Source organism: Lentinula edodes (genome assembly GCF_021015755.1).
Source record: "Lentinula edodes strain Le(Bin) 0899 ss11 chromosome Unknown C8R40scaffold_9, whole genome shotgun sequence".
In the NCBI taxonomy this organism is placed as follows: domain Eukaryota; kingdom Fungi; phylum Basidiomycota; class Agaricomycetes; order Agaricales; family Omphalotaceae; genus Lentinula; species Lentinula edodes.
The window spans coordinates 633,386-652,519 of NW_025764315.1; the positions used below are offsets into that span (position 1 = coordinate 633,386).

Consider the following 19,134-nt stretch of genomic DNA (forward strand, 5'->3'; position numbering starts at 1 on the left):
AATAGGACTTATTGAAAACATCATAAGTATTATACTGGTAGCAGTATATCTCAGCAAATTGTTTTGTCTATTTTAGCTGTAGGATAGCATAAGGTTGTCAAATTAAATATGCTATATATATCTGATTTCCAAACAACCAGTTTACCACACTGTACAGTCTGTATATTTTCTACTTGGATTACTACAGGGGGGTGATTAAGACATTGTGTAATTTTTAGTGATAAATGATGTTTCTATTGAGCTACTTTAACACCCTCAGTGAGGCTTGCTTTGAAAATTTTAGCTGTGCAAAAAGCCAAGATGATGGTGGTTTAGTTGTGACTTGAAAGGTTCGGCCCTTGCAGCATGCGGCCTTACCCGCCAGTCATGCTAACTTTTTGCCAGGATGCCTGTGATGTTACTCCACTTGCAAGGAATAAATCATTTGCCAAAATCTAAGCAAAGATTCACGAAGAAAATACTTATCATTGACAATGGTACAAAGTCATGTGCACTACAGTGCAAAGAAATGTTTCAGAGTGCTGCATTACCATCAAAACAGCTACCTCAGTGCTTTGGAGTTGTAAATAGTGATTTGAAAATGTGTCATTGTTGAGTAGTTGCATAAGTCAATGATGGAGTTGGTTAATATTTTTGATGGATGAATACTTAGTAATTTCGAAAGCAAGAATAAAATATCAGACAAAAAAGGGAATTCGAAATACAAAATGATTGTGCAAGGATTGCAAATATTGACAAGTATACACATGATTGTTGCTCCACTGGCAGTATTCTTGTATTAGAAATTGCAACTGAGGCGGATAACAATACCGTCATCAACAAATGCGAGCACTCTCTCCTTCATCAAGTCCCAATCAACTCCAGGTTTTGGATAAGGTATAGTAATGTGCACACGAACATTGGAATGCTGTGGTGATATATTCCCAATGCTGAATTTCACCTGCATTGAAGCAAAACAATGAATAGCTCATAATTAAATCGACAGTTGGGAATTTTACCACAGGAGCTATCAATGAAGTAGCATCGAGTAAAGAAATGAGCTCATAGAATTCTTGCAAAATGGCAGATGAGAACAAATTCAAATCTGTCCGCTGAGATGAACATTGTCGTAGACATTTCAGTGCTTGCCAAGCGCAGCTGCGAGGAAGAAGGCGACGTGTGGTATGTCGCATTAAAGTTTGAATCGTTAATATTGCTGTGTCGTGACTTGTATGGGGGTAAGATATCAAAAAGGTATGTCAACAAAATCTATGTTGCAAACCTCAATACTCTTTTGCTTGTTAGACCATGCAATGAGTTCAATTGGTGTTGAATGGATTGAACATCTGCAGTGAGAGCAATATATGGCAATGTTGATTGTACGTCAACAGCGCAACAGTCAATTGTGTTAAATTTCCGCAGATATGCCATACCCCAGCTATTGGCTTCAATAAAATCCACTTTGGGTTCCTGTTGTCCCAAATATTTAAAGGGGATTCTGAAGCAATGACGATCACCTATGAAACGAGGATGCAGGAAGGTCAAAGCAGATAGTGGATGGCTTGTCATAGACACAGGTGCCTGATGAAGTACATCAAACCCCCTATCAATGTACTTTTTCACAGCATTCATTTGAATTTCTGTGAGAGGATATTCAAGATCAACAAGTAATGTTGTTTTCCTTTCAAGTGTGAGTTGAGGAAATAAACAATATGCAGCATTATGAGTGAAGATGTTCATCACACAAGCTGCAAAAGTTTGTGGTTAGCTATATCTTTATATATTCAATTATGATTACTCAACTGGAATGAAAGGAGAAAATTGTGTGTAGCGGAGACATATGTGTAGCAATCAGTTGAATCTGCTGAGAACCCTGCTTGAAGTTCCAAACTGCAGCAATGTTGTTGAGTTTGTACTCCCGGATATCTGTTTCAACAGGAATGGCAACAACAAATGGTTCTTCCTCTATTGCTGCTTTAACTCGGTTTACATCTGCATTGAAGTCATTCATTTGACCTTCTGCAGGTGCAAAACTGTAGCCATGCGCCAGGTACCAATGACCAACAGTATTGGAATATGAAAATTGACAGTACGTGTCCAAGTCTCCACCATAGAAAGTGCGTGTGAAAAAGTGAAGTGCAGTGGAACCTGACACAAGTAAGCCAGTAGCTGCCTGAGGAAAAGTAAGAGATTATATATCAAATCGTAAAATTGTTGCCTGAAGATCTTGGAATTCTCCAATAGTGAGTGGATTATTGAAGAAACCATGGTATGCCCTCTCAATTCGGAAAACAGAAATTTTGTATGATTGCACTTGTTGTTTTGATTTGTGGCCACAACGACTGAGCGAATCTAGGTCGACGGGAGATAAATGGTCAAGAATAGTATGCAATAACTCCAGAGGCCTGTGGGAATGTCAGAAGTGGAAAAGATCACAACGCAGTAACATACAGTACTTGGATAGACATGCTATAAAGAACAGTGTTAGGAATCTAATGGTTATTTGAGATTGTGAATTTAAAGCAAACCTTGCAGCGCCACTCACCGGTGTTACCGACAATAATCATGCTGATCTTGAACTGCATCATGTTTGGATTTATTGCAGTGCTGATACATGATGAGATCAAGATTCAGGCTGTTCTTGATGCCATCCAATGTTGTGCACAGACATGCACAGACTGTGATGTTAATGTAATGTAACAGTACATAATGCAATGTGGCAAGCAGTACAGTGCGTTGTGTTATTCAACAACTGAGAAAAACGTAACTAGTGGCAACTGGGTTTATTTGTGAGTCATCTACTTGATATTGTACAGTAATAGATTTTATAGTCCTTGCTCCAATTATTCTGCTCTCATTAGTATCTCTGATGCAGCAACCTGCAGTATTTGTGCCTTCACACCTCACACTTGTTTCTCAGAATTTCAAACAAGTATGAACAAATAAAGAGATTACTGACATGAAATCTACAAAGATCAACCACTGTATTTATGTTTCATCAAACATAAAGATGACAGTACACTTGTTAGTGGATTTCACCACCAAATCTGATGCTTGGGTCATTGTTGAGTAAGTGTGTAGTGGATGAGGATCAGGGATGTAGTTGTAGACAATATGAGATTTAATTTGAAGAATTTGAAGAGGATTCAACTCAACACTCAATATAAGCAGATACAAAGATACACAATAAATGGTAACAAATAGTGATTATTAGAGGCTGTCCTAAAGACAGAGGTATTCCAAAATGCACAACTGCTGCTGACACATAATTACTAACATCAATAAGCATTGGTCTTCATTGCTCATGGATATTCCATCACTGAATGATGAATTAGAATCAATCATAGGACTCAGCATACTGAAAAAGTGTGTTATGCTACCATATTACATTCCATGCACAATTTTCAATCAATTACAATATAAAATGCTGTCAATTTTTGTAGAATGATGTCAACATCTTTGGAACATAGTTGTGAACCTGTTTTTTATGACGATGCAGCCGAGCAGAATCATTATATGCGACATTACATCCATCAAAGGGACATTTGAATGGGGTATCATGAGTGCTAGTCATAACAAATTCATATCATATAGTATTATATATTGAAAGATGCAAAGACTTACTGTTTGGTAGCAGTATGAACTTGAAGTGCAGTTTTCTATGATTTGTGATTGGGTTAATGACAGAAACAACCTTACAGACAAAGCTCACTTGGCCAAATCTTTGTTCGCAGTACAGACATGAAAAAGGCCTGATGACATACAATTATACTTCAGTGGTAATATTCATCTCAGAATTGAATCGCTAACCTCATTTTTAAATGCGTATTTTCGATATGCCGCTTCAGCCGCTGTTTGTCTGCCTCATATTCACAAGATTCCCATAGGCAACGATATCCTCCTCTGGCAGTGTGTTGCACAAAGGAAAACCATTGTTCTGGTGACTTTGTTTGAGGAAAATCTGCTGCTTTGTTGAAGGAATAGTCGACATCAAATTTGTTACTGGACACTATCGCATTTTGTGGTACAGCAATTGGTGACTGTGAATTGAATATACAGTCACTTTTCAGGGTAGAGCAACATTTGCAGAGCATCTCATGTGGAGATGAGATCATTCGTACAGTTCTAGATATATGTGATAAAGCAATTGTTAGAAAGAAGACCCTGACTTACCCGAGATGTGTTGTTTGAGTGACAGAATTGGCACTACTATATCGTTACATGAATATCAAAATCAATTCAAGTGAACACCCACTTCTCATATTCACATGAAGTTGTTCTAGATTTCAACACTTGTGATGTCAATCTAGTGAGGTTCATGTTTAGTATGTTGGTGCAGGTGCAGTTTTCTGACAGCAATGGATTCTGGAATGAAGAGCTTGTGCTGATATGCTTTCTATGCCAGAATAGTAAATTGCTTGGTATCATTTGAAATAAAGGAGATATGTATTCAAGACATACATGATTTTTGAATCAAGTCTGACTCCAAAGATCAAAAAAAAGAGCTTTATTACATTGAGAATTAGTACATGCTGTCATTATAATGATGAAAGTTGATTCACTATTCAATGTGAGCTAATTCTGAAATCTGCTGTCTTTGTTCTCTGTCAGTTGACACATTGTTTGGAAACAAAAACATGCTTACCTATGTTATAGTACAGATAGGGAGAAATATGGTGAAATAATCGCAGTATGAAGAAGTCTTGATGGCGGTAGATAATAAGCAGAGTGCTCATCAAGTGCACCATTATATATTAGTCAAGGATGATACAATATGCACTGTTAAACACCTACAAATGAAAGTACCGAAAACTCCGAAGAATGCGGTGAGCAAATGATGCATCACATTTGATCCAATACTGCGGAACTTAGATGACAATGCTTAGAAAGGTCAAGTAGCGAAAATCCATCAATCAAAAAATGATTTTTTTGATTGAATATAGTCGATCAATTACTGCACATTTTAGTTCCGCCATTCATTCATGCTTCTAGGGTAGTGGTACATTATAGCTATGTATGCTTTCATATTTCATCACAGATCAGGATCAGTTCAATACACTCACTGTCACTTGAGTGATGCTTTTCAAGCCTGACTTGAAGCAACGTAACATTGAGCAACCAAAACACATCTGCAAAACCTGTATGTTCGCCAGAGCAAGGGTACTGGCTGGAGAGCGCTCTCCAGCACCCAAAGCACCGAGAGCAGAATTTCAACCCTGCTCTGGGTGCTTTGGCTGCTGGGAAGCACTCTCAGCTGCTCTCGGAGAATTAGCCGAAAAAACAGGTTTTGCAGATGCATATATATTTTGCTTCAAAGTTGATTGTCTCATGGGATTAAATCCGATAGATAGCATTCTCAATACTCTGGATCTTACATATGCACGATTTTGCAGACTTATTTTATTCACAGCAAAGTACTGTTTAATAGAGCTTATTGGCAGCTTACGGCAAAGTTACTCTATGTTGCTCTGGAAAAACCTGCAGCACCACTCAATAACAAATGTATAGAGAGCTCCACCTATTGAAATTTTGAGTATATGTTTTGTGATGTTCTGTGCAACAAAAGCAATTTACTGTATGTTGCTAATAAACTCTCATCAGTAGAACACCAGTTATTGTCTCTTCGAGGTAATAAAAGATACTTGACAATAGAGTTGAATTACTACATAGACACTACAACAAATCTGATCACATAACAAATTTCATGATATATGTCAACATAAAGCATGATTATAAGAGCTGTTATTGAAGAAGGAAAATGTGATATTAGTAACCAATACAGATAATGAGAATAGTCATAGAAATATAAAGCAAATCATACCTGAATTGCTTTTCCTTGTAATCCAATTATTTTTGGACATGCAGCAACCAATTGTTTGACACACAGCTCAATGTCTGCAACTGTGAAATTCAAGTCATACTGCAACAATGACAGAAAGTGGCGTTCTATTGCATTAATATCTTGAATACTGAATATATCAGTGCAAGTTGTCCAGTGCCGATTCGAGTATACAAAGTCATCAATAAACTGCAAAAATATTGAAGTTTCATTTATATGCTTGAAAGAGAAAACATGCCTTAGCACTTAGAATAAGAGCACCTAACAATATGCTCTCCTCTGCACAGGTAAATGATGGTTTAACACCAATTATGGTTTCTGCTTTGTGGAGGTATATGAGCAATGTTAGCATTGTCCCCATTGATATATCAGATTCTTCAATGATTTTGTTGATGAAGGCAGAAAAATGCACATGAACAGAGCGCGTTCGAATTTTGCGTTGCTGAACTCCATGATCAACAACATCGAAAACACGATCTTTGACATATCCTATTATACCACATAAATTGGCATGAATATTGTACAACAGAAGTTATAACATCACCTATAATGTCTGGACTAATGTTGAGTTTAAGGACACTTTGTATCAAGGGATTTGCAGTAGAATTGACTGTGTTGGCTCTGTGCATAATGCTTGACAGAATGAGTAATATGTAAGTTATGTTCAAAATGAAGTAAGGAAATCCTGGTGCCTGATTGAATAATGAGAGTATACAGCTTCGCAGCAGGATCATTACAAGTTTGCATGTAATTATATGGATAAACAAATCATTTCTTACGTATTCAGCTGGTGCTGATATTTCAGCAGCATTGTTGTTAACAAATGGCGGAGATGATCAGCAGCTTGCACTGCAAATATCTAGAACAACCTACAATTACATGTGCAACTTTAGACTTCAATTTCCATTTATGTTTAATTGGTTGCATTTACATTTTCCAGTGTCTTGGATACATGCGTTACAAAGCTTAGCTGACTTTCAAATGTAGAGATTCTTCCATCTCTGATGATATGTTGCAAAACACCCCAAAACTTAAAAGTGTCCCCTTCAGCCCGATGGCGGAACTTAGCCTGTACAATTTTTGTCTATGTGTAATTGGTTGTATCCATTTACGTTTTCCAGTATCTTGCATACCTAATTGAGAAAGGTTAGCTGACTTTGAAATATAGAGATTCTTCCATCTCTGATGAAATGTTGCAAAACACACACCAAAATTTAAAACTGAGCCCTTCAGCCTGACTGCGGAACTTAATCTATGTATATACTAAATACGTTCATTCAGCCTTAGAGTCACATTATGAGGCGGTTCTCATAATGTTGTCAATTGGACGATATAGCTGTGTGCTACACATGACTATATCACATTATCAGGTTTCTTCTTTGGTTGTCAACAGCTTATTACAAAAAATTCTGTTTGGGTAATGTCAAATGGTTGGTGCTTTGACCCACTTAGTTGCAGTGTAAATAACAACAGATATTATATAAAGGCAAGATTTTGCATTGTCATTATCAATACCTCAAGCATGTCTACTCTAGAATGCCGCAAATACTATCCGGGTCGACAGCAGGAAAAACGACAACAGGTTGAACGACAACAGGTTGAACGTTTGCTTGAAATTACCATAAATGCTCAAGTTATAGGTCAGTTGTATACAATGTTTGAGGATGAATCAAATAACATGTAATATTTGTAGAGTACTTGAAGACATTAACATTTGGAGTTGTTGATGCTGCAGCTACAAGGTTATTGGCTCGGTCCTTATCAGTGGATATATTTTTCAAGTCGTTCATTGGACGAGTCATTGAACGAGGCAAAATATCGATGTCAATGACGATATTGGCTATCACGTACTTGCAACGAGCTCAATCTTATATCCGTGTTGGATATAAAGTTGGATGTATTGCAGAACGAATACTCCTAGGTGCTTTTATGATCAGCACAAAAGTAAACATTTATCATATGAGTCATATTCATACTCTTACCAAGTCATCTTATAGTTTTCTGTCAACATTCCAATATCCAATGAGGAGTGGGCCGACATTGCAGAAGTTTTCCAACTTGCAGACATTGATGTCATTGAGAAGCAGTTTCTTCTGCTTATCCAATGGAATCTTTCATTTTCAGAAGAGGACATAATTGCTTCAGCAATGAACATCATCACCCAATACCCTGAAATCATCCTGTAATGTTGATTGTGAGCGTCTTCAGTTGTTCTAATTTCGATAACAATATAACTATTGCAGACTTCAATATAACATTCAATCATGAGTAAATATATATTCTCACTGTACTATGTTAATATACAAATATGATAGGCCATTTTCTGAAAGGTGCTCATGAAAGAGGTAATTATCAACAATGATGATTATCATACTCAAAATAATAGTGACAGAAGAAAATGAATCAGCAAGGACAGGTCCTCAGGCCCTGTCGTTCAGTATGGATGACCAGCATTCTGCTGCTGAAATTCCACTTCCTTCTTCCCCTCCACATACACCCGCCCAGAATGGACATGGAAATCCGTCTATATCCGTTGCCCACAAACCAGACGCAGATGCATCCCACCGGTCAGGTCCTTCTCTTCAGTCAGATTTGAAGCCGCAAAAAATCGAGGATTCGTTGGAGCACGAACCATCCGCAGCAGAGAACGTACAAGGAAATACAGATGTTGCCGATGAAGTCCTAGTTAGAGCACCCATTCCGCAAATCCATGCACCAATCCTTAGCATGCAGGAGCAAGAGTTATCGGTCTTGAACTCAACAACACCGATGACAGAAGAACAAATGGACGGAAATGCAGGCGCTGTCGATGAAGCCGTCATTGCAGTGTCGGATTCACGGATCCCTGCGCCGAATTCTGACATTCAGGAGAGGGAACTCCCAGTTCCAGAGCCAGAGTCTTCCCTAGAACTTACGCCTACATTGAAATCGGCAGAGCCGTCTTCTTCCATTGTCCGGGAAATTCCCCCAGTGCCTTCTCCCCCCGTATTCAACTCTAACAACTTCAAAGAATCCTATCATCCGAAGACACCTGGCTGTCCGCTTTCGTCAAATTGACTTACTCGTCAACGCTCATTGACCATCACTAGAGGCAACAACTCGGTTTCATCTGTACTTATATCTTCTGCACTCGAAACCATTGCTTCCTCCAAGGATGCGAAGCGTTCTGCTCCTCTGAAAGAGAGCACCCAAAAGGTTCTGGACCTCATCCGTAGCAACCAGGGCGGTGCGGATTACAATTCTCCTCCGAACTCACCGGGTCCATCCCTCGAGGATAACCTACCATCCCTGGTTGACCTCGTTGCTCATACAACGATCGCTTGTCATACAGAAAATACACCCGATGCGGTATCCCTACAAATCGTGAAAGCTCTACTATCACTGGTTCTCTCTCCTACCATCCTAGTTCACCATTCTTCGTTGTTGAAGGCGGTCCGAACTGTGTATAACGTCTTCCTCCTGAGTACAGATGTTGTGCCTCAGATGGTTGCACAAGGTGGTCTTACTCAGATGGTGCATCACGTCTTCACGCGTTGTAGGATTAGAGATTATCCCCCATCGATCGACAGCGCGACCTTATCCCGAAGCCCAAGTCAAACTAGCTTTGCTTCTCCAAAACACCTTCCGTTTACTATCCCATCCCCAATAACGTCGATAGCAATCAATGGGCATAATACGCACGACCTCATACACCAAGCACAATGCTTCTGCTTCGACAGCGCCACTGCCACAGGAGACCGCGAGCCCGCTACCTGTTACCACTGAAAGTGAGTCAGTCAATGGATCCCATCCCAAAGAGGACGATGAATCTGGGCCGCGTACACGCAAAGCATTCGTGTCAGTCATATCGCAGACCTTCCCGGAGTTGTTGCCTCATAATAAGTGCAGAAATGTGGCTGAAGCGATGGAGAGTGACGAACAATTCGGACACAGTGGTTTTGGTCGGAAGAGATTGAGTACAAAGGACATGTTCGTCAAAGACGCCTTTTTAGTGGCCCGTGCACTGTGCAAACTTACGAACAAAACCCTTGAATAATGAAAGGTGCGCATATTGAAACTTGACGAGTTAGGTCCTAACTAATTTGTCGCAGTGGACGCGATGTAAAATCCCATGTTATGCGCTCAAACTTGCTTTCGTTGCATCTGGTGTTAACTGTCCTTAATACTCATATGCCATTATTGATCGACCCATCCGCCATCATCTACTCCAACACTTCCAACGAAGCAACTACTTTTGTGCAAGCTATCAACCAATATCTCTGTCTGACTGTGACTCGCAATGCGATCAGTCCTGTACCCCAAGTCTTCGACATCAGTGCAGAAATCTTCTGGAGAATGCTGTCAGGCATGCGAACAAAATTGAAGGTACGCGTAAATTCAATAATTTTTCAGCGCGTCCCATTTCGTGCATGTGCGACCCATGTTCAAGTTGGCTTGGTTTCCGTTTCTAGCAGGCCTTTCCGGGCCACTGCAAGAGACTGACGATCTGGAAATAGTAGCGCTTTGTCTCGATGGATTCAAGAGTGCTATGAAGATAGTCTGTTTTTTCGACCTTGAACTGGAGAGAAACGCGTTCGTCACTACCCTTGCTAAGTTAAGTTTACCTTCTTGAATAATGTAGGGGAGATGAAGACGAAGAATATGGAGGCGATCAAGGCTCTTCTCGATGTTGCTGTCGCTGATGGCAAGCATTTCAGAGGCTCTTGGCACGAAGTGTTAACTTGGGTCAGCCAACTCGAGCATATGCAGCTCATTAGCGATGGTGTCGATGTTCCAGAAAAGAAAGGGTAGGTGGTATCGGCTCGAGTATATCTGTCCTTGACAGCCGACCGCGCAAATTGCCAGCAGAAGAGCTTGCGAACGAAAGTAGATCTACACACATAACGGTAGCGGCAGATATGGTCTTTTCTCTGAGTGATTTTCTATCTGGGATATGTTGTTTTTCTGTCCATATGCGGTCAGGGTGGCGGACAATGTTCGGCGTGTTCCAAGCAGCGTCCAAAGTGCTCACTGGTAAGTAGTGCTCTCATATCGCAGAAGTATGGTGTTGAGTTCGTCTCAGAACGGATTCCCAACTCCGCCTTCGAAATCGTCACTAAACTAAATCGGGATCATTTTTCTGAGATCGTTCGTAACGGAGCGTTCAGTGATCTGGTAGTGTGCATCACCGACTTCTGCAAAGTGAGCAAGTATCAGAAGATAAGTCTGCTGGCGACAGGAATGCTCAGAGGAGTCATTCCCGTTATGTTAGATTCTGCGGAGTGCGGTTGGAGCACAGGACCTTCATCTGAGACGAATTCTTCCATGGATGATGGCATAGTAAAGTATTGGTACCCCATATTGTTCGCTTTCTACGATATAATCATGAACGGAGAGGACCTAGAAGTTCGACGACTGTAAGCGTATTTCTTCATCCCGACGTTCAGTCACCTAACATCACGTAGCGCCGTCGATTCCCTATTCACAACACTCAAGACTTATGGAGACACCTATCCTTTAGAGTTTTGGGATACTGTGTGCAAGAAGACTCTTCCCCATCTTTGCTGTCTTGAAGTCTAGTCAAGATCTCTCAAGGTTCAGCACGCAAGAGGACATGAGCGTTTGGTTATCCACTACAATGATACAAGCCCTGCGCGATCTCATAGACCTTTACACGTATCATCTTACTATTCTGGAACGTTTCCTTGACGGGCTTCTGGATCTTTTATGCGTCTGTATAGGTCAAGGTCAGTTGAACCGATCTCACAATAGACTGAGCTAAAGCGGCGTAGAAAACGATACCTTGGCTCGAATCGGAACATTGTGTCTTCACCAATTGCTGGAAAACAATGTTTCGAAGCTAAGCCCTGCTCGATGGGAACGTTCCGCAACTACGTTTGTCAGATTGTTCAAGACCATGACACCTCATCAATTATTTGACGAGACTCTACGGGAAGAAATTGCTGACAGTAGCTCGGAGATCGCGGAGGGTAAGATAAAAGCTATTCACTGGACTTCGAAATGTTCTCAACTTTCTTTCTTAGAAACCAATGGCCAAACAATCCTTCCTGCACCTTTGTCAGAGCAAAAAAGTTCTTTATCAGTTTGCTCGAATGTTCAACGAAGACAAGGATTTACGCACTGGGCTATGGAAAGTTGGTCAGTTGAAATTCCCCCCGCGTTGAGACACTACGATTTATGGAATGAAATGTCTAATAGGTTTCATGAAACATTTGCCAAATCTCTTGAAGCAGGAGTCGAGCAGTGCTTCAACCCTCGTTCATGTTCTATTACGCATGTACTACGATCCCAGGCCAGCTCACCATACAGCCCGTTCCTAAATTGTAGATCGTTTCCTTCCGTGAGTACCTTTGTAGCTAGTCTTTATTTCCTTTTATAATGCTTTTTGTACATACAGGCTTAGCTTGGGTGTTGTCGAAGACTACAACAAACTCTGATCAGACAGTCAAGCCAAAAACATTGCATGGACTCCTGTAGTTGAAGAAATTCTGGACGGATTTTGCCGCTTGGATGATAAAGCCGTCAGTCTCTTCCAGCCTGTGTACACAATTATGTTACTAATACTCTCACAGTTTGCAAGGTATCTTCCAGCGATATATCCTTTAGCTGCAGATCTATTACTAAGAGAGTTACCAACATCGGTACGGCAATGCCTCAGAACATATTTTATACGGGTTGCACACAGGGTATCATAGACAAGCATTCATCGTAATTGTGTATAGTATTTATTTGTATATTCTCGCGTAATCACGCTCTATTGGATAAAGTACGGGCGTCGGTATGTGAGTAATGCTTACGAAAACCCGCCCTTACGGCAGCTCAGATTCGAGGTAAAAAATCCTCAAAATTGATAAGCTTTTCTATCGCAATAATAAAAATGCAGGAGGAATATTCATTGATATGCAACATAAGACGTTCCTGGGAATCATCCCACTGGTTATTACGTACCCTCTTTGATAATGATAGGACTTTTCGAACGTGGCGTTTGATAAGACTAGCTTTGACCTTTCCAAAAAGGGCACACGCACGTGTAGGTCTTCCTGTCGCCGCGTCAACTTGATTCTGTTTAGATTTTAACCTACTTCGACTCTTATACCCCTCTCGATTTGTACTATTTTCTATCAAACGCAACACTCGCGCCACAGTGCCGTGCTTTAATTCGATTTGGTGTGGGCGGAGAAATTTGTAGAAGTGATTGGGCATAATTCCAAGAACTGAAGAAGGGAGATATCCAAAGACTAGTGGAGACAGAGGTGTAAGATGAGCTCTTTGGCATTTCTAGTCACTGAACTTCAGGTCCGTTCTATAATCTCGTGCTTAACATTGAGCCCATTCTGTTTTATTAGTCACTGTCCAGCGAAACACGGCGGAAGCATTCGTAAATTCGCGATGTACTATCTGCAGTCTAAATCCAACAGCAGCTCTCATACATCCTCTTCCAGGCTGCTGAAAAGTCTTTGACTATCCTTAGAGCTTCACCAGAGCAGGCAAATATTAATCTTACCACAGTTCATACTGTATTACTTACTCTGAGCTGAATTTCGTGTTATTCAGATGGACCACAATCTTTCGACCTCCTCAAACCAGTATTCATGGGATGCGCTACGAAGTCTCCGAAAGTCGTTGCGATATCTCTTGGTTCTCTTCAACGTCTTATATCCCTCAAAGCCGTTCCGAAATCCACTGTGCCGGAAATCATCCGTATCATGGGCGATGCAATGAACCAGGGTGTAGATATCCAGCTCAAGATATTGCAAACATTACTCGGGTTGATAACAAATTATTTGGAAGTGCACAATACGTTGTTGGGCAATGTAAGTCGGAGTATGCTTCACATACCATTTCATTCACTCAATTCAGTTCGCTGAAGGCGTACTTTGTACTTTCATAGGCTTTGCTTTTGTGTTTCAAGTTACAAGAATCACGAATTGCAGTCGTATCTAGTACGGCCACTGCAACTCTTCGGCAGCTCGTCGTGGTTATGATGGACAAAATGGTCGATGAGGATCACAAGAACACAGACGCAGAAATTGGAGAGGCGGATAATAGGCTCGCAGAAATCACATTACCAGATGGCACCACCACTCCCCTCAGTCCTTCCGCAAAAGACGCGTATTCCGTATTCGAGGATCTATGTCTCTTGGCGAATTTGGAAAAGCCTAATTTCCTCAAGCTTGAATCTCTCCATAAGATGTTCGCACTGGAGTTAATTGAGAGTGTTCTGACGAATTATCATGCATTATTTCGAAAAGTATGTCGATTGTATCAGTTGATTTTTCGGCCCATCTAATTGATAGCCACAGCACCCTTCCCTGATTCTCCTTTTACAACATCATCACTGTCCCCTTCTCCTCAAGGCGCTCTCAGACCGACCGACATTCCCTCTCATTTTGCGATGCACTCGCGTCGTGTTCCTCCTGCTGAAGCAATTTTGCCTCGAATTGCAGACGGAAGCTGAGGTGTTCTTGATGCTCCTTATCGGTATTATTACGGACGATAATTCAGTGTCGTTGGATACAAGCGGAAGCAGAAGTAGCATCGCATCGAATGAATCGTATGGTCATAATCGTATGGTCATAATCGTATGGTCATAATCACGGGTCAAGACCTCAGTGGATGAGGGTGCTTGCAATGGAGATAATGCGAGGGTAAGCGTTATTTAACATGAGCTCATTTCGTCTCATAATGTTTGCTTCGTCTTAGAACAGTTCGTGCAGCGATGCGGAACTCATGCGTAATGTATGGGATCGTTACGATGCACAGGAACATGGCTCAAATGCTCTCAAAACCCTTATTACTGCGCTCAAACGACTTGTCACAGAAAAGCCCGCTCTGCTCGGGGTAGGGTCGCAGATGTTCGGTGTGGGTGTCAGCAGTAATAATGATAGCCACTACGCATTGTCACCCAGTGGTTCTGCTTATTCGTTGGATGGAGTAGTTGGGATGGTTGCCACTGCGGCTAGCGCCACGGTATCGAATGTAGTTGGAATGATTGGCTCGAACGCTGGACTAAGCTTGCAGGGTTCAACTATGAAACTGCAGTGGTGAGTGCCGTTCTGCTGTTCCTACAGTTCTTCTACTGATTGTGATGTTTCAGTATTGACCAACTGGACAAGGCCGACTCTCCTCCAATTCCTGAATCATACGTCTATCTCCTCGCCGTGCAATGTCTCGTCTCTCTTTGTGAAGGATTTGCAACATTCGCTGCACCCCTTTACAACACCATAATCATCCAAAAACCTTGCGCAGCAAGCGAGGCACCTATCCGCGCACCACCAGCCTTGGACTTTACCAGCCTTTCTTCGGACGATCCCTCAACAAAACAACTCCAAATTGTACGGGATATTATCGAAAGCAATTGCCCTGCTCTACTTGCTGCGCTTTCCTTCGTCATCGCAACAAATCTTTGCGATGAAATTTTCGTTGATATCCTGGCAAGTTATCAAGCCATGACCAATGTCTCTGGGATGTTGGGTCTTACTACACCGAGAGATGCCTTCTTCACGAGCTTGGCGAAGTTCTCTGTTCCCACACGGGTCGTGTCAAGTCTTGATTCGTATACAGACCCGCAGACTCCTCGCTCTGCAACCTCTTTTTCCGAAAATCTTGGTGTCTACATCTCCTGGTCTTTCTGAACGTAATCTTGCGTGCCTCAAAGTTCTAATATCGAGTTCAATGTTCCTTGCTGAAAGCCTCGGCGAGAGTTGGTTCGGGATTCTGGAGGTGCTACAGAATGCTGATTATGTTTTGACAAGCAAAGGCATTGCATATGGGGTCCAGACACCAGGGAGTAAAGGTGGTGCATTTTCTCCTGGGAGAGGCGGTCATACCACTCCAAGTCGGTCTGTGTCCATGGCGTTGTCTTCGTCAGGATCTGGACTTGGACTTCCCTCGGCTGCACTCTCATCCTCTCAACAACCTTCCCCACGTCATCCGCTCCTCAGTGACCTGGACCCGGAAATGATGTTAACTGCAATACAGCGCCTGTTTAATGCGTCAAAGAATCTGGAGGACGGGGCGTTCAAGTTTTTCACTGATGCCCTGTGTAAATTGAGTGCAGAGATGATTGGGATGCAAACAGGAACCGCGGATGGGTTGGGTTTGGAAGTCATTGCGGAAACTGGAAGTGTGGAGGAACTCAGTAATCTTGATGGAGTTGTACTCTCTCCGCCTGCGCCATCGATTGCAGACACTCCACATCGCCGAAGAGTTAGCGGTATCCACCTTCCAAGAACATTGGTTTGTTGTTCTCTTTTTCGCTTTTTGAGCTACATTAACATTGTGGTCTACTCCCAGCGGTCAGGCGACTTCGGGATCAATAAACTCGGTGGTGTTATTTCTCAAAACATCCATCGCTTGGTATACCGGCCTCCAGAAGTTGCATGGACCACCATTACAACACATCTCCTTTCCGTTATTCGTCTTCCCACTGCTCCTCCACCAATACGCATTCAGGTCGCGAGGGTCCTTGATGATATTCTCATTACGGTCCCTCGCAACTTGGGTACCGCGGGAGAATTGCAAGCGCAAGTTCAGCAACGCGTCTTGGAAGTACTCTCCTACCAGGTCATACCGGACTACACCCCCCTACTTAGTGCTGCTACGGCGAACGTTGGTACTACCGTAGAGTTGAGGCGGATGGGTCTAGAGACTTTGCATGAAATTTTGCAAGTCTCGGGACATACACTGATTGTTGGTTGGGAGACAATATTCTCCATGCTTGAAAGTGTGTGTAGACCTCCGCCACCCACAAAATCAGGCTCCGTGGACTCAACCATAGCAAGCCCTACTGCTTCACCCCCTCGTGCTAAACCGATTCTGCTTGGCCTTGGTGTACCTTCCGAAAAGAACTACACCACACTAATCAAGGTTGCCTTTCAGTCTCTCAATTTGGTTTGTGACTCTGTTTCCGAACTCTCGCCCGAGCATCTTCGTCTCTGCATTAGCACATTAGGACAATTCGGGCGGCAAGCCAATTACCAACATTGCTCTCACTGTTGCCGCGAGTCTTCTATGGAGCGTTTCTGATGCGATCCAGGCGAAACGAAAAGATGCTGAGAAGGAACCGGAGTACAGTGCTCTGTGGATGTTTCTGCTATTAGAGGTCCTTGGTCTGTGCTCAGATGATCGCCCGGAGGTCGGAGATGGTGCGATACAAACTCTGTTTCGGACCATGCAGCTATATGGCGCAAGCCTTAGTCCCCAAACATGGGATGAGTATATGGAAAGTCACATTCCCGCTCGTGGACTCCTTATCAACGGAGATCCGTCGTCGTTCGGCGCTTGTTGAACCCTTCGATGGCGCCGGTGCCGGAGAACAAGCGTGGGATGAATCCAAAATTCTTGCCTTCAATTCAATTGGCTCCATCTTCCACGATTTCCTTTCCTCAAAACTCGTACATCTCGAATCATTTCATTCGGCATGGGATACCTTTGTGACACGCATTCAAGATTCCGTTCTTCTCGACCATCGATCCATAAGCACGCCTGCACTGAGGTGCTTGGAGAAGGCTGTCAAGGCATCCTCAGCATCCATTTTTGATGTGAGACAGAAGGTGGTGGAGATGAAGGAACGAATTTGGATTGCAATTGATGCAGTTGGGAGTGCAATCTTACGTCGTCGGAATGGAGCACAGTCCCCCTCGCTTGACTCGACAATACTACCGAAACCATTCACGCAAGAATGCCAGGTCGCTTTTGTTGATGTGATACAGTCTACTCGGGACCTCAGTCGTGCGTTGGAAGGTGCTGAATGGCCTTTAGAGAGGATAACCCGGTTGATGGTCATTTTAAAAGGTGCGTCGTAAATTTTTCATATTGCATCTCGAATTACCCTGATTATCGACCTGACATTGACGCACTTCCTCCTGTTCAGGTATGTTCGAATGGTAGTGCCTATGAATACTTTTCCATCTCACCTCTCATAGACTGTCGTGATGACCACAATCGGCGGAATCGATCCGTCTGGCTCTGGCATACCATCCCTCGTTCTCAGAGACTTGTCAGAATTTGCTACGCTCCCTTTCCTTGCCGCATTCGACATTCCTCCAGACCCCAAGAGTTCCACTCCCTCCAAACGCATAACATATATAGCCCTTGCAACGAAAACCATGCCCAAACTTGTTGAACTGTGTCTTCAATTCAAGGATAGATTAGAGCTGTAATCTGAGGGGACTATAAAAACTGTCTTATCTGTATGTGTAGTTTTTGAATGTCTGGTTCGAACTTGATGTCTTACTCTAAATTCTAGGCGTATTCCATCCCAGTGAAACTCAAATATGACTGCCCTTCACCTTCAAAACATGGGAAGGACGTCAAGGAATGTGCTCCTCAGGTCATTGCTTTCGATGAAGGTAGATTGCCAGATCTTCAATGTATAAGTTTCGCTGAAAGATCGACATATACATTTACAGATATCCGATGAGCCACTTGAAGGCATGTGGCGGCAGATCGTAGATGTCTTTCGTGGCGGAATCCTCCCAGATTGGTTCGTGTTCATCCCGAAGCACCATTCCAACTGTTTCTCATTTATATAAACAGTTCCACTGCCGAGAGCTTTCCATTGGACATTCAAGAAGAGGAAGAGAACTTTGACCTTTCTCTCGTCGCTTCCCTCGAAATCGACGTTGTTCCACAGACTCTTTCGGGAGCGCAGGACCTCGACTACTACGACGTTTCCGTTGTTGATGGTTTCAACGTTTCGATTGCTGTTACCGTCAGCAATACCTCCTGCAGCACGGCATCTTGTCCGGCTGATCTGAACTCTGACTGTGGGATTTCTTTTACTCCTACGTGAACGTAAATTCAATCTGGAAATGCAGGCCCAGCGGACCTCCAAGTCCTTGATTCCTCAGGAGCTGTTGTCGGATGCAACAGTGCTTGTAATGCTAATCTTGACGGTGACCAAGGTATGTCGCTGTGCTTTTGAAACGTTCGGATTGATTAAATGTGTACAATTGTGTACAATTAGCTGACTCTGCCAATTGCTGTACCGGTTCACACGACACAGCTGCTACCTGCTCTCCCTCTGGAATAACAGACTATGACTTCTTCAGTATGTTCCGCCTTAACAAATTCCATCATAAACTAAATTACTTTTCCACTTGTTTTACAGAGGATGCTTGTCCTAACTCCTACGTCTACGCTTATGACGAATCTAGCGGAACTGCTTTGTGGACTTGCCCTGATAGCACAAGTCCAGATTACACTTTGACTTTCTGCCCTTGAAGAGGAGTTGAGATTGACAACAAACCAAAAAATTTAAGCTTTCTATCCCATACCCTCGCTCTTTTGTTCACGTTATCCTGTATACATCG

The 19,134-nt window shown here is 42.5% G+C and overlaps 5 protein-coding genes across 5 annotated transcripts; 4 read left to right on the forward strand and 1 right to left on the reverse strand.

Moving 5' to 3' along the window:
- Nucleotides 1-1,777: 1,777 nt before the first annotated feature.
- On the reverse strand, nucleotides 1,778-2,567 carry C8R40DRAFT_1067829 (uncharacterized protein; the record flags this gene model as incomplete). Its single annotated transcript, XM_046225942.1, has 3 exons — nucleotides 1,778-2,148; nucleotides 2,431-2,448; nucleotides 2,525-2,567. The coding sequence occupies 3 exons, from the start codon at nucleotides 2,565-2,567 to the stop codon at nucleotides 1,778-1,780; spliced, it is 432 nt and encodes a 143-aa protein (XP_046088752.1).
- Nucleotides 2,568-7,340: 4,773 nt separating this feature from the next.
- Nucleotides 7,341-8,004, forward strand: C8R40DRAFT_1067830 (uncharacterized protein; the record flags this gene model as incomplete). The annotated part of the gene is made up of 3 exons (XM_046225943.1): nucleotides 7,341-7,458; nucleotides 7,512-7,762; nucleotides 7,816-8,004. The coding sequence occupies 3 exons, from the start codon at nucleotides 7,341-7,343 to the stop codon at nucleotides 8,002-8,004; spliced, it is 558 nt and encodes a 185-aa protein (XP_046088753.1).
- Nucleotides 8,005-8,257: 253 nt separating this feature from the next.
- C8R40DRAFT_1168377 (uncharacterized protein) lies at nucleotides 8,258-9,583 on the forward strand (the record flags this gene model as incomplete). Its single annotated transcript, XM_046231168.1, has 2 exons — nucleotides 8,258-8,865; nucleotides 8,908-9,583. The coding sequence occupies 2 exons, from the start codon at nucleotides 8,258-8,260 to the stop codon at nucleotides 9,581-9,583; spliced, it is 1,284 nt and encodes a 427-aa protein (XP_046088754.1).
- Nucleotides 9,584-9,988: 405 nt separating this feature from the next.
- Nucleotides 9,989-15,453, forward strand: C8R40DRAFT_1168378 (guanine nucleotide exchange factor in Golgi transport N-terminal-domain-containing protein; the record flags this gene model as incomplete). The annotated part of the gene is made up of 15 exons (XM_046231169.1): nucleotides 9,989-10,183; nucleotides 10,248-10,355; nucleotides 10,418-10,605; nucleotides 10,644-10,831; nucleotides 10,881-11,214; nucleotides 11,263-11,332; nucleotides 11,373-11,544; nucleotides 11,590-11,787; nucleotides 11,842-11,952; nucleotides 13,373-13,632; nucleotides 13,710-14,069; nucleotides 14,122-14,386; nucleotides 14,432-14,466; nucleotides 14,522-14,862; nucleotides 14,916-15,453. 15 exons carry the CDS (start codon nucleotides 9,989-9,991, stop codon nucleotides 15,451-15,453), a joined length of 3,363 nt encoding a protein of 1,120 aa, XP_046088755.1.
- Nucleotides 15,454-15,493: 40 nt separating this feature from the next.
- Nucleotides 15,494-19,045, forward strand: C8R40DRAFT_1168379 (thaumatin family-domain-containing protein; the record flags this gene model as incomplete). The annotated part of the gene is made up of 12 exons (XM_046231170.1): nucleotides 15,494-16,057; nucleotides 16,115-16,711; nucleotides 16,773-16,965; nucleotides 17,018-17,531; nucleotides 17,582-17,693; nucleotides 17,746-17,940; nucleotides 18,069-18,152; nucleotides 18,232-18,305; nucleotides 18,359-18,588; nucleotides 18,640-18,726; nucleotides 18,789-18,872; nucleotides 18,933-19,045. 12 exons carry the CDS (start codon nucleotides 15,494-15,496, stop codon nucleotides 19,043-19,045), a joined length of 2,847 nt encoding a protein of 948 aa, XP_046088756.1.
- Between the last annotated feature and the right edge of the window lie 89 nt (nucleotides 19,046-19,134).